Here is a 14,315-nt window from a genome sequence, read left to right on the forward strand (position 1 = left end):
CAATTGACCTATCAAAACCACCAGCAATACCCTCAGTTCTTTCAAGGATAGCACGAACCATCCCCAGGAGAACGTCCCACTTAAATCAAAATATTGGCAGTCAAGAGAATGCTTGTGCCATTGGCACTGTGTTCACAATCTGCAACCAATTCATTCAGGATTTTGGGTGGAGGGTTTGTTAAAGCATTTTTCAAATTTGTTATGCTTTGTTTTGTTGAAACTTTAGGATTACAGCACTCGGAACAAGATTAAATGTCCAATAAACAGACATATCTTGGTGATGGGGTAGAAAGTGGATTTCAGGTAGAAGATCATAGAAAGAATCTTAGAAAGTTTAAGGCACAGAAAGAGGCCACTCGGCCCATCGTGTCTGTGCCGGCCGAAAAACGATCCATCTATTCTAATCCCACCTTCCAGCATTTGGTCCGTAGCCCTGCAGATTACGGCACTTGAGGTGCACTTCCAGACTCCTTTTGAGTGAGTTGAGGGTCTCTGCCTCAGCTACCCTTTCAGGCAGTGAGTTCCAGGCCATCACCACCCTCTGGGTGAAAAAGTATTTCCTCCTCATCACCCCTCTAATTTTTCTACCAATCATTTTAAATCTAAACCCCCTCGTCACTGACCTCTCTGCTAAGGTGAATAGACCCTTCACCTCCACTCTATCCAAGCCCCTGAAAATTTTGTACATTTCAATCAGATTTCCTTAAGCCTTCTCTGTTCCAAGGAGAACAACCCCAGTCTATCCAATCTTTCCTCATAGCTCCATTTTTCTAGTCCTGGCAACATCCTCGTAAATCTCCTCTGTACCCTCTGTTGTGCAACTATATCCTTTCTGTAATGTGGTGACCAGAACTGCACACAGTACTCAAGTTGTGGCCTAACCAATGAGTTATACAGTTCTAGCATAACCTCCCTGCTCTTGTATTCTATACCTTGGCTCATAAAGGAAAGATTCCATATGCCTTCTTAACCACCTTATCAACGTGTCCTGCTACCTTCAGGGATCTGTGGACATTCACTCCAAGGTACATTAATTCCTCTACAATTCTCAGTATTTTCCTATTAATTGTGTATTCCTTTGCCTTGTTTGACCTCCCCAAATGCATCACCTCACTGTTCTCCAAGTTGAATTCCATTTGCCACTTTTCTGTCCATCTGACCAGACCATCAATATCTTCCTGCAGCCTTCAGCTATCCTCCTCGCTACCGACCACACGGCCAATCTTTGTGTCGTCCGCAAACTTCTTGATCATGCCCCCTACATTTATGTCCAAATCGTTAATATACAGCACAAAAAGCAAGGGACCCAGTAGTAAGCCCTGCGGAACGCCACTGGAAACAGCCCTCCAGTCGCTAAAACAGCTGTCAATAATTACCAACAAAAACAAGAAATGCTGGATTCACTCAGCAGGTCTGGCAGCATCTGTGGAAAGAGAAGCAGAGTTAACGTTTCGGGTCAGTGACGCTTCTTCGGAACTGTCAATAATTACCCTTTGTTTCCTGCCACTGAGCCAATTTTGTATCCACCTTGCTGCATTGGATCCCATCGGATTTTATTTTTTAACCAGTCTGCCATGTGGGACCTTGTCAAGAGCCTTGCTAAAATCCATGTAGACCACATCAACTGCACTACCCTCATCTATCTTCCTGCTCAGTCATGATCTTATTGAATGGCGGAGCAGGCTCAAGGGGTCATATAGACTACTCCTGCTCCTAATTCTTATGTATTTACAATTCACATATACAGAATAGGAACTAAATCATTCCATCCAATTCAAATCTCACGGGCAGCTTGCCCAGTTTTTATTTTCCATGGCATAGCTAACGATCTCTCTCTCATGTGCAGCCTGGTAGGAGGATCGAAAGAATTGTTAGTTAAGGTGTGAAAATGGATAAGAATTTGTATTCATATTGCAGATCACTCTGGGGAGGGTGTTGTAATGTTATGATATTACCCCTGATACTATCACATAGGATATTATCTGACCAATGTTAATCGATCTGAAATGTTAACTCTGTTTCTCTCTCTACAGATGCTTCCCGACCTCCTGAGCATTTCCAGCATTTTCTCTTTTTATTTGTGATATTATTTACTCTTTTGGTCTCCAAACACTTGGAATGTAAAGGCTTTTGATCCCAAAAATAAAACTAAATGGGGGTTTGTGGTGATAAGCTAATTCAACCATCTACCTTTGCTTATTGAGAATGTGTTCCTTTGCAAAACCTGGGAGGCTTCGCCCACTGGCCAGTCATTAGATTCATGTAAATGCAATCTGATTTATAGCCAATAGATTCAAGATCTCAATGAAACACAGCAGGAGAGCTATCTGGTCCTGTTAAATATAACACTTATAATTGTCCATTAATTATAATTGCTGGACCTCATCGTCACAAGGCGAGCCTCCTTAAACAGTGTTCAAATCACACGCAGCTTCCACAGTGCAGACTGCGACACCAACCACTCCCTGGTGTGCAGCAAGGTTAGACTCAAACCAAAGAAGCTGCATCACTCCAAGCAGAAGGGCCACCCGCGCATCAACACGAGCAGAATTTCTCATCCACAGCTGTTACAAAAATTTCTAAATTCACTTGTAAAAGCCCTTCAAAACACTCCCACAGGGGATGCCGAGACCAAGTGGGCCCACATCAGAGATGCCATCTATGAGTCAGCTTTGACCACCTATGGCAAACGTGCAAAGAGGAATGCAGACTGGTTTCAATCTCATTTTGAAGAGCTGGAACCTGTCATAGCCGCTAAGTGCTTTGCACTGTTGAACTACAAGAAAGCCCCCAGCGAGTTAACATCCGTAGCACTTAAAGCAGCCAGAAGCACTGCACAAAGAACAGCCAGGCGCTGCGCAAATGACTACTGGCAACACCTATGCAGTCATATTCAGCTGGCCTCAGACACCGTAAACATCAGAGGAATGTATGATGGCATTAAGAGAGCTTTTGGGCCAACCATCAAGAAGATCGCCTCCCTCAAATCTAAATCAGGGGACACAACTCTGACCAACGCAAGCAAATGGGCCGCTGGGTTGAGCACGACCTAGAACTGTACTCCAGGGAGAATGTTGTCACTGAGACTGCCCTCAATGCAGCCCAGCCTCCACCAGTCATGGATGAGCTGGACGTACAGCCAACAAAATCGGAACTCAGTGATGCCATTGATTCTCTAGCCAGCGGAAAAGCCCCTGGGAAGGACGGCATTACCCCTGAAATAATCAAGAGTGCCAAGCCTGCCATACATCTCAGCACTACATGAACTGCTTTGCCTGTGCTGGGATGAGGGAGCAGTACCACAGGACATGCACGATGCCAATATCATCACCCTCTATAAAAACAAAGGTGACCGCGGTGACTGCAACAACTACCGTGGAATCTCCCTGCTCAGCATAGTGGGGAAAGTCTTTGCTCGAGTCGCTTTAAACAGGCTCCAGAAGCTGGCCGAGCGCGTCTACCCTGAGGCACAGTGTGGCTTTCATGCAGAGAGATCGACCATTGACATGCTGTTCACCCTTCGTCAGATACAGGATAAATGCCGCGAACAACAGATGCCCCTCTACATTGCTTTCATTGATCTCACCAAAGCCTTTGACCTCGTCAGCAGACGTGATCTCTTCAGACTACTAGAAAAGATCAGATGTCCACCAAAGCTGCTAAGTATCATTCCATGACAATATGAAAGGCACAATTCAGCATAGCGGCACCTCATCAGACCCCTTTCCTATTCTGAGTGGCGTGAAACAGGGCTGTGTTCTCGCACCCACACTGTTTGGGATTTTCTTCTCCCTGCTGCTCTCACATGCGTTCAAGTCTTCAGAAGAAGGAATTTTCCTCCACACAAGATCAGGGGGAGAGTGTTCAACCTTGCCTGTCTAAGAGCGAAGACCAAAGTACGGCAAGTCCTCATCAGGAAAATCCTCTTTGCTGACGATGCTGCTTTAACATCTCACACTGAAGAGTGTCTGCAGAGTCTCATCGACAGGTTTGCGGCTGCCTGCAACAAATTTGGCCAAACCATCAGCCTCAAGAAAACGAACATCATGGGACAGGACAGAAATGCTCCATCCATCAATATCGGCGACCACGCTCTGGAAGTGGTTCAAGAGTTCATCTACCTAGGCTCAACTATCACCAGTAACCTGTCTCTAGATGCAGAAATCAACAAGCGCATGGGAAAGGCTTCCACTGCTATGTCCAGACTGGCCAAGAGAGTGTGGGAAAATGGCGCACTGACACGGAACACAAAAGTCCGAGTGTATCAAGCCTGTGTCCTCAGTACCTTGCTCTATGGCAGCGAGGCCTGGACAACGTATGTCAGCCAAGAGCGACGTCTCAATTCATTCCATCTTCGCTGCCTCCGGAGAATACTTGGCATCAGGTGGCAGGACCGTATCTCCAACACAGAAGTCCTCGAGGCGGCCAACATCCCCAGCTTATACACACTACTGAGTCAGCGGCGCTTGAGATGGCTTGGCCATGTGAGCCGCATGAAAGATGGCAGGATCCCCAAAGACACATTGTACAGCGAGCTCGCCACTGGTATCAGACCCATCGGCCGTCCATGTCTCCGCTTTAAAGACATCTGCAAACGCGACATGAAGTCCTGTGACATTGATCACAAGTCGTGGGAGTCAGTTGCCAGCGATCGCCAGAGCTGGCGGGCAGCCATAAAGGAGGGGCTAAAGTGTGGCGAGTCGAAGAGCCTTAGCAGTTGGCAGGACAAAAGACAGAAGCGCAAGATATTTAACAAATGGTACCAGGGATGAAAGAATATAGTTACATAGAGAAACCAGAGAAGCTGGGATCGTTTTCCTTACACAGCACTAACCATCCCTAGGTGAGTTTCCCACTTAAATCACTATATTGGCAGTCAGGAGAATGCTTGTGTCATTCGCACTATTTTCACAATCTTCAACCAATTCATTGAGGATTTTGGGGACGGGATGGGTTATTAAAGCATTTTTAAAATTTGGATTATCCTTTTTTTGTTGAAACTTGGGATTCCAGCACTCTCAGCAAGATTATATGTTCAATAAACATAAATAGGGCAGGAATGTGGAGTTGAAGTAGAAGACCAGCCATGATATTATTGAATGGTGAAGTAGGCTTAAAGGCCAAATGTCCAATTCCTGCTCCTATTCTAGCAGGAGAAGGTTAAGGAGAGATTTAAGGTGTTCAAAATTGACAGAGTAGATAGGGAGAATCTTTCCACAGGCAGGAGGGTTAGGATCAAGAAGGCACAGATTTAAGAGATTGGCAAAAGAACCAGCAGAGAGGAGAAACTTGTTTACTCTGCGAGTTGTTAAAATCTGGAATGTACCGCCTGAAAGGGTGGTGGTAGCAGATTCATTAGTAACTTTCAAAAGGGAATTGGATATATACTTCATAACCCTGTAAATGTTTCCTTGTTAAGAATGAGCAGGGAAATGAGACTAATTTGATTGCTGTTTCTAAGAGCTGGCACAGGCATGATGGGTTGAATAGCCTCCCTCTGTGCTCTTTAATTCTGTGAGCAGCGACAATTGTGAAGAGTCACTTGAAATTAAAGATTTTTTTTAGAAGGGCTTGGAAGGTAATGGGATGGTGTAATTAATCTTCAAGATGATTAAGGGTTAAGCTGAGTTAAAGTGTGAGATTGTTTCCACTGATTGGCAAGAGGGTAATGCGCAAATGCATAGATCATAATAAGGTTTAAATGGGAAATTAGGAAAAGATTCTTTACATAGAGGCTGGTTAGAATGTGGAATTTTCTGCCACAAACTGTCATTGAAGCAGACCATAACACTTTTAGGAATTAGGATAGTTGAAAAAGAGAAATATTAAAGGGTACGAGGAATATGCAGGTCAGTTGGATTAGACTAGGTAGCTTGTGGAGAGAAAACAACTGCCATGATAGTAGAAAGTGAACTACTTGGATCTGTTTTGCCTTGCAATTCCAATATTCCTCTTTAACACCAATTCGATGCACCAACTATACTAACATTTAATAATTTGATTAAAAGGCACATGTATCACTGTGAGGGCAGCTTCAACTTTGAAAGATGGAAACGAATCCATTGTCTGCCTTCCAAGGCAACTCCTCATTAATATACAGGTAACAGAATTCTTCCTATTACTGGGGCAGAACTTCCTCTTTGTGATACTTTGTTTTACCTCACAGTGTCTGATCGAATTCAGAGTTGCTCAGTCAGTGTTTACAACAACTAACACCCCCACTGAGGGAGGGTCCCTCACCCTCACCCTCTACTCAAAGTACAGGTTGGGAAAGCTTGACCAACGGTGCACTTGTCAGCTGTTGCAAGGGACACGGGGCTATAAAAGAGGTGAGAGTGAAGGGCGGAGACCCTCAGGAGGAGCAGAGACTCGGACAGGGTGAATGACGCACATAGTTTTGGTTACTGAGAACCGGGACTAACGGGTAGGTGGGTGAGCTTTTAATCTTTAGCACGCAAATCCTTGTAACATTTTCTTATGTTTCCATATAGAACGCTGTCTACACTTTCCAGTGCTTGGTCTTACGCGTGTTGTACGTTTTAAACGGGGATCATATTTACTGTAACTTTGTCGAGAAGTAGACATTAAGCACTTTTGTAATTCCGTGTCCTGTTTTTCTTGGTGTAGAAGGACTTTACATTGTACCTGCAAGAACTTCAGTTTGGGAACCTGCCCAAACTCAGAGCAAACTTTAAAAGCAAAATACTGCGGATGCTGGAAATCTGAAACAAAAACAGAAAATACACAGCAGGTCTGGCAGCATCTGTGGAGAGAAAAACAGAGTTAACATTAGGTTGATGCATGAGAACTCGGATGAAATGTCGTCGACCTGAAACTTTTAACTATTTCTCTCTCCACAGAAGTTGCCAGACCGGCAATTTCCAGCAGTTTGTTTTTGTCAGAGCAAATTGACAGCCTTCCTTTATGCCTGGTGTCCCTCTCCCTCCCACAGGAACTCGCTTCCCTTTGAGTCCTTTACCCAAGTGGCTGTTCCATCATGCATGAGCTGAGATTGTGAGGGCTGGCAGGCTGTGTTGGTGTGTTGAGGAGCATCACAGCACAGCCTGAATCCAGTATCTGCCCTCACGTGGACACCATGAGGCACCGTAGTGATTAGGAGCCAATTTTCATTCTGACTTGCTTCGCCAAGAAGCTTGGCGGTGAACCTGCTTCGCATAGATTTGTATAAATTACAGAACAGTAGGAGGCCATTCTGTTCATTGTGCCTTGTGTTGGTGATAGCTGAATTGTTTTGTAAAGACTAGTCGATCTACCCCAAAAAAGAAAAAACGTTCAAAGTTTCTATACCGATGCACAAAGGCTACACCTGTACGTTTATAGAGTATGTAGTCTGCATTTTATAGAATGTATTTGTAAAGGCTATTTTACCTACCCCAAAACTCAAAGCCTTGTTGACATCATGTTGGCTGAAGTGAAAGAACATAAGAAATAGGAGCAGGAGCAGGCTATTCGGCCCCATGAGTCTGCTCTGCCATTCAGTCAGATCATGTCTGATCTGATCGTGGAGTTAAGTCCACTTTCCAGCCTATCTCAACCCCCCCCCCCCCCCCCACCTTGTCAATCAAAACTCTGTCTAACTCAGCCTTGAATATATTCAATGACTGAGCCTCCACTGCTCACAGGGGAAGAGAATTCCAAACACTAATGACCCTTTGAGAGAAGAAATTCCTCCTCATCTCTGTCTTAAATGGGAGACCCCTAATTTTAAATGGTGACCCCTAATTCTAGATTCCTCCAGGAGGGGAAACGTCCTCTTGGCATGTTCCCTGTCAAGCCCCCTCAGTATCTTGTATGTTTCAATAAGATCACCTCTCAACCTTCTCAACTCCAATGAGTATAGGCCCAACCTGCTCAACCTTTCCTCATAAGACAAACCCCTCATCCCTGGAAACAGCCTAGTGAACCTTCTCTGAACTGCTTCCAATGTTTAAATAAGGTGACCAAAACTGTACACAGTACTCTAGGTGTGATCTCACCAATGCCCTGTACAGTTGTCGCAAGACTTCCTTACTTTGATACTCCATCCCCCTTGCAATAAAGGCCAACATTCCATTTGCCTTCCTAATTACTTGCTGTGCTGCATGCTGACTTTTTGTGATCCAGGTCCCTCTGTACCGCAGCATTCTACAGTCTCCCTCTATTTAAATAATCTGCTTTTCTATTCTTTCGGCCAAAGTGGACAACCTCGCATTTTCCCACATTATACTCCATCTTCCAAATTTTTTCCCATTCACTTACCCTATCTATATCCCTATTTGTAGACTCTTTGTAGCTTCCTCACAACTTGCTTTTCTCCCAGTCTTCGTATCGTCAGCAAATTTGGCTACAATACAGTCAGTCCCTTCATCCAAGTCATTAATGTAGGCCATAAATAGTTGAGGCTTCAGCATCGATCCCGGTTTCACTCCTCTAGTTAGTTTGTCATCCTCAACATGACCCATTTATCCGACTGTTTCCTGCTAGTTAGCCAGTCCACTATTCATGCCAATTTATCACCCCCAACACCATGAGCTCTTATCTTGTCTAGCAACCTTTTATGTGGTACCTTATCGAATGCCTTTTGGAAATCCAAATACACACCTGCTGGTTCTCCTTTATCCATCCTGCTTGATACATCCTGAAACAACTGTAATGAATTTGTCAAACATGATTTCCTTTCACTAAACCATGTTGACTTTGCCTGATTCTAATGTGATTTTCTAGATGTCCTATCTCTTTAATAATGGATTCTAGAATTTTCCCAATAACATATGTCAGGCTAACTGGCCTGTAGTTTCCTGCTTTCTGTCTCCCTCCTTTCTTGAATAGAGGTGTTACATTCGCAGTTTTCCAAATTGCTGGGAGCGTTCCAGAATCTAGGGAATTTTGGAAGATTACAACCAATGCATCCAGTATCTCTGCAGCCACTTCCTTTAAGACCCTTGGATGCAGACCATCAGGTCCAGGGGACTTGTCAACCTTCAGTCTCATTAGTATTCCCATTAACTTTTCTCTCGTGATAGTGATTGTTATAAGTTCCTCCCTTTTGCCTCCTGATTTTCTGCTGTTCTTGGGATGCTTTTTGTGTCTTCTACTGTGATGATGAATACAAAATACTTGTTCAAAGCCTCTGCCATTTCCTCGTTTCCAATTATTAATTCTCCAGTCTCATCCTGTAAGGAATCAATGGTCACTTTAGCTACTCTGTTCCTTTTTATATGTTTGTAGAAGCAATACTTGAGTTTGAATTCTGATACAAAAAGGCTCCACCTCTACATACATGGACTACGTTTCATAGAGTGTGTGGCCTTCTGCAGAAAGGCTATGTTTTAATGAAGGGAATTTCAGAATCCTTTGAATATGTAAACAAAGGATTTTTTCCTCCTTTAAGAATGGGGTGTAGTAGAATTTCGGTTGTAAAATTCTAAATGTGCTGTATTAATATCTTTCACAGATGATGGCAAGTGTCTTGCTGAACACTGCGAATAAAGTGGCATTTGAAGCATGGGTCGAAGCAACAGGTATCAGTCTGGTCCAGGTCAATGGCCAAAGAAAGTTTGGTGGACCTCCTCCAGGTTAGTCACAAGACGTGTTCTCTAACTCCTGTCCTGTCTGCTGCCAGTGTAATTTTCCATCCTTTTTTAACAATCTGGTGAGACTACTGCTGTCACATCTGTTCAATTTCTTTTTGAGTTTGAAGATACCGTGCAAAAAACATAGGAAGAGGAGTAGGCCATTCAGCCCCTCAAGCATGTTCTGCCATTTGTTTAGATGGTGTCCTATCTATATCCAATTGACTCCAATTAACCAGCTTGGCTCCATGTCCCTCAATATCTTTGCCAAACAAAAATCTATTAATTTTAATTTTGAAATTTTCAATTGACCACCAGCCTCAACAGTTTGTTTTTGGGGGAGGGGTAGTTTTCCTGATTTCCACTACCCCTTATGTGAGAATGTGCTTTCTGGCATCACCCTGAAACAGCCTAGCTCGAGGTTATGCCTCTTGTTCTGGGCTCTCCCTCAATGGAGAAAATAGTTTACCTCTATCTACGCTATCAATTTTTAAAAACATCTTAAAACCTAATCAAATTGCTCCTTAATCTTCTATACTCAAGGGAATACAAGCCCAGTCAATAAAACCTGTCCTCATAATTTAACCCTTTTAGCCCCAGTAAAAAGTCTGGATTGGCCAACCAAGGTAGAGAACCCTAGTAAGAGTTTCTACAGGTATTTTAAAAGGGAAAAGAGTAAGTAAACTGACTGTGAGTCCTTTAGAGAGAGAGTCTCGGGCGTTAATAATGGAAAATAAGGAAATAGTGGAGGAATTGAACAGATTTTTTGCATCCTGTCTTCACTTTAGAGGATACAAATAACATCCCAGAAATAATTGTGAATCAAGAATTGAGAGGGAGGGAGGAACTTAAAACAATTACCATCACCAGGGAAAGGGTACTGAGAAAATTATTAGAACGAAAAGCTGACAAGTCCCCAGCTCTGCTTACATACGAATTAGGAGCAGGAGTAGGCCACTCCGCCCCTCGAGCCTGCTTCGCCATTAAACAAGATCATGGCTGATCTGGTTGTAACCTCAACTCCACATTCCCACCTGCCCCTGATAACTTTTCTTCTTCATTCTTGGGTCTTAAAAGAAGTGGCTGCTGAGACAGTGGGATGCGTTGGATTTAATTTTCCAAAATTCCCTAGATTCTGGGAAGGCCCTGTCAGATTGGAAAATAGCAAATGTAACTCCACTGTTCACGAAAGGAAGTGGACAGAAAGCAGGAAACTACAGGCCAGTTAGCTTAACATCTGTCATAGGGAAAATGCTGGAATCTATTATTAAGGAGGTCATTTAGAAAATCTCAATGCAATTGGGCAGAGTCAACATGGTTTGTAAAAAGGAACTCGTGTTGTTTGAGGAAGTAACAAGCAATGTGGATAAAGGGGAACCTGTGGATGTGGTGTACTTGGGTTTCCAGAAGGCGTTTGACAAGGTGCCACATCAAAGATTACTACCAAAATAAGAGCCCATGGTATAGGGGGTAACATAGGTTGTTAGAGGAAGCCAGGGAGGAAATAGCGGATGTGCTGAGGATCATCTTCAAATCCTCACTCGATACAGGTGAGGTACCAGATGATTGGAGGTCTGCAAACGTTGTACCATTGTTTAAAAAGGGTGCGAGGGATAGGCTAAATAATTATACGCCAGTCAGTCTGACCTGGTGGTGGGTAAATTGTTAAGAGTCTATTCTGAGGGACAGGATAAACTGTCACTTAGAAAGGCATGGATTAATCAGGGATAGTCAGCATGGATTTGTTAGGGGAAGGTCATGTCTTACGAACTTGTTTGAGTTTTCTGAGGAAGTGACAAGGAGGATTGATGAGTGTAGTGCAGTGGATATGTGGTTTACGTGGATTTTAGTAAGGCATTTGACAAGGTCCGGCATGGCAGACTGGTCAGTAAAATGAAAGCCCATGGGATACAAGGGACTATTAGCTCAGTGACAGGAAACAAAGGGTAGTAGTCGACGGATGTTTTTGTGAATGGAAAGCTGTTTCCAGTGGTGTTCCACAGGGCTCAGTGTTGGGTCCCTTGCTGTTTGTGGTATATATTAATGATTTGGACTTAAATGTGGGAGGTATGATTGGGAAATTTGCTGATGACACAAAAATTGACCGTATAGTTGATAATGAAGAGGATAGCTGCAGACTCCAGAATGATATCAATGGTTTGGTTGAGTGGGCAGAAAAGTGGCAAATGGAATTCAATCCAGAGAAGTGTGAGATATTGCAGTGGGGAGGGCAAATAAAGCAAGAGAACAGACAATAAACGGGAGGCTATTGAGAGGGGTAGAAGATGTGAGAGATCTTAGAGTGCATGTCCACAGGTCCTTGATGGTGTCAGGATAGGTAGATAGAGTGGTGAAGAAGGCATATGGATTGCTTTCCTTTATTGGCTGAGGTAAAGAATACAAAAGCAGGGATGTGATGTTGGAACTGTATAGAGTGTTGGTTAGGCCACAGCTGGAGTATTGCATGCAGTTCTGTTCGCCACATTACACAAAAGACATAATTGCTCTGGAGAGAGTACAGAGGAGATTTTCCAGAATGTTGCCAGGGCTTGAAGGTTGCAGCAATGAGGAAAGATCGGAGAGGCTAGGGTTGTTTTCCCTGGAACTGAGGAGGCTGAGGGATGACTTGATTCGGGTGTACAAAATTATGAGGGGTCCCCTGGTGGGGAGGTCAGTTACCAGGGGCACAAATTTAAGGTGATTGGTAGAAGGATTAAAGAAGACATGAGGGAAAACGTTTTCACCCAGAGTGTGGTGGGTGTCTGGAATTCACTGCCAGGAATGGTGGTGGAGGCAGAAACCCTCAATTCTTTTAAAAGGTACCTGCACATGCACCTGATGTCCTGTAACCAGGTGCTGGAAGGTGGGATTAGTTTGGGTGGATAGTTTATTCAGTTGGCGTGCTGAATGGCCTCCTTCTGTGCTGTACTTTTTTATGGTTCTATATTAGCATGGATAGAGAATTGGTTAGCTAACAGGAAACAAGAGAGTAGACACAGATGGGTTGTAACTAGTGGAGTGTCACAGGGATCAGTGCTGGGGCCTCAAGTATTTACAATCGATATCAATGACTTGGATGAAGTGACAGAATGTATGGTTGCTAAATTTGCTGATGACACAAAGATAGGCAGGAGAGTAAATTGTGAAGAGCGCATAATGAGTCTGCAAAGGGATATTGATAGGTTAAGTGAGTGGGCAAAGATTTGGGAAGATGAAGTATAATGTGTGAAAGTGTGAACTTGTCCACTTTAGCCAGAAAAATAGAAAAGTAACATATTATTTTAATGGACAGAGATTGCAGAACTCCAAGATGCAGAGGGATCTGGGTGGCCTAGTACACGTAACACAAAAAGTTAGTGTGCAGGTACAGCAAGTGATTAAGAAAGCAAATGCAATGTTGCCATTTATTGCAAGGGTAGTGGAGTATAAAAGTAGAAATGTTTTGCTACAGTTGTACAGGGCATTTGCTGGGACCACATCTGGAGTATTGTGTACAGTTTTAGTCTCCCAACTTTAGAAAGGATATAATTGCATTGGAAGCAGTTCAGAGAATTTTCGCTCGACTGATTCCTGGGATGAAAGGGTTATCTTAGGAGGAAAGGTTGGACTGGTTGGGTCTGTATTCATTGGAATTTAGAAGGATGAGTGGTGATCTTTATTGAAATATGTAAGATCCTGAGGAGCCTTGACAGGGTGGATGTTGAAAGAATGTGGGAGAGACTAAAACTAGGGGGCACAGTTTAAAAATAAGTGGTCTCCCATTTAAGACCGACAAGGAGAAATTTTTTCTCTGACGGTCGTGAGTCTGTGGAACTCCCTTCTTCAGGGAGCAGTGGGGGCAGGGTCATTGAATGTTTTTAAGGCAGAGGTAGACAGATTCTTGACAAACAAGGGAGTCAAAGGGTATTGGGGATAGGCAGGAAAGTGGAGTTGAGTCCACAAACAGATCAGCCACAATCTTATACAATGGCGGAGCAGGCTCAAGTGGTCGAATAGCCTACTCCTGCTGCTAGTTCGTATGTTCGTATTTTTGGGTGCCCTTCAAAAGCAAAGTGGTAGTAGAACTTTTGGATTGAGGTCCCCATCAGATTTTGGAATGGAGGATGTCTTCTTGAAGTTCTTTGGATAAATTAGACTGTAGATGTCCTCATTTATTCTGCAGGTTGGACTGGCTCTCCTCCTCTGACTGGGTCTGAGGTATTCATCGGCAAGCTACCCCAGGACCTCTATGAGGACAAGCTAATCCCCTTGTTTCAGTCGGCGGGTAAACTCTACGAGTTCCGTCTCATGATGACGTTCAGTGGTGAGAACCGAGGATTCGCTTACGCTAAGTATGCCAACCGCTGGTATGCCCAGTGTGCCATTGCAATGTTTAATGGCTACCAAATACGTGATGGGTGCCCCATGGTGGTGTGCAGGAGCACTGAGAAAAACGAGCTGTGTGTTGGGGGCATCCCATGGGGGAAGCAGAGACTGGAGGTACTGGAGGTGTTGAGAGAGCTGACGGAGGGAGTGATGGATTTGTCACTCCACCTGACCACGACCCGGAGGAAGAAGATGACCGTGTTCGCTGTTGTCAAGTATGAGAATCATCGGGCAGCAGCAATGGCAAAGAAGAGGCTGGTAGAAGGTAGAATTTACTCCCTTTTTAGAGTATTGGTGGTAACTATTTCAGAAGCTTCCATACCCTCTATAAAAGACAACTTCTCATAGTGGTCTCAGGTGGTCAACAATATAATGGTC

At 43.9% G+C, this 14,315-nt stretch overlaps 1 protein-coding gene across 1 annotated transcript in view; it reads left to right on the forward strand.

Moving 5' to 3' along the window:
- Positions 1-9,454: 9,454 nt before the first annotated feature.
- The window catches only part of LOC137375727 (dead end protein homolog 1-like), a 36,424-nt gene continuing 31,563 nt past the window's right edge, over positions 9,455-14,315 (forward strand). The window contains exons 1-2 of the mRNA XM_068043113.1: positions 9,455-9,575; positions 13,735-14,202. Coding sequence (XP_067899214.1) covers positions 9,455-9,575; positions 13,735-14,202 — 589 coding nt within the window. The remainder of the gene's footprint in view (positions 9,576-13,734; positions 14,203-14,315) is intronic.

Source organism: Heterodontus francisci, chromosome 12 (assembly GCF_036365525.1).
Source record: "Heterodontus francisci isolate sHetFra1 chromosome 12, sHetFra1.hap1, whole genome shotgun sequence".
NCBI lineage: Eukaryota > Metazoa > Chordata > Chondrichthyes > Heterodontiformes > Heterodontidae > Heterodontus > Heterodontus francisci.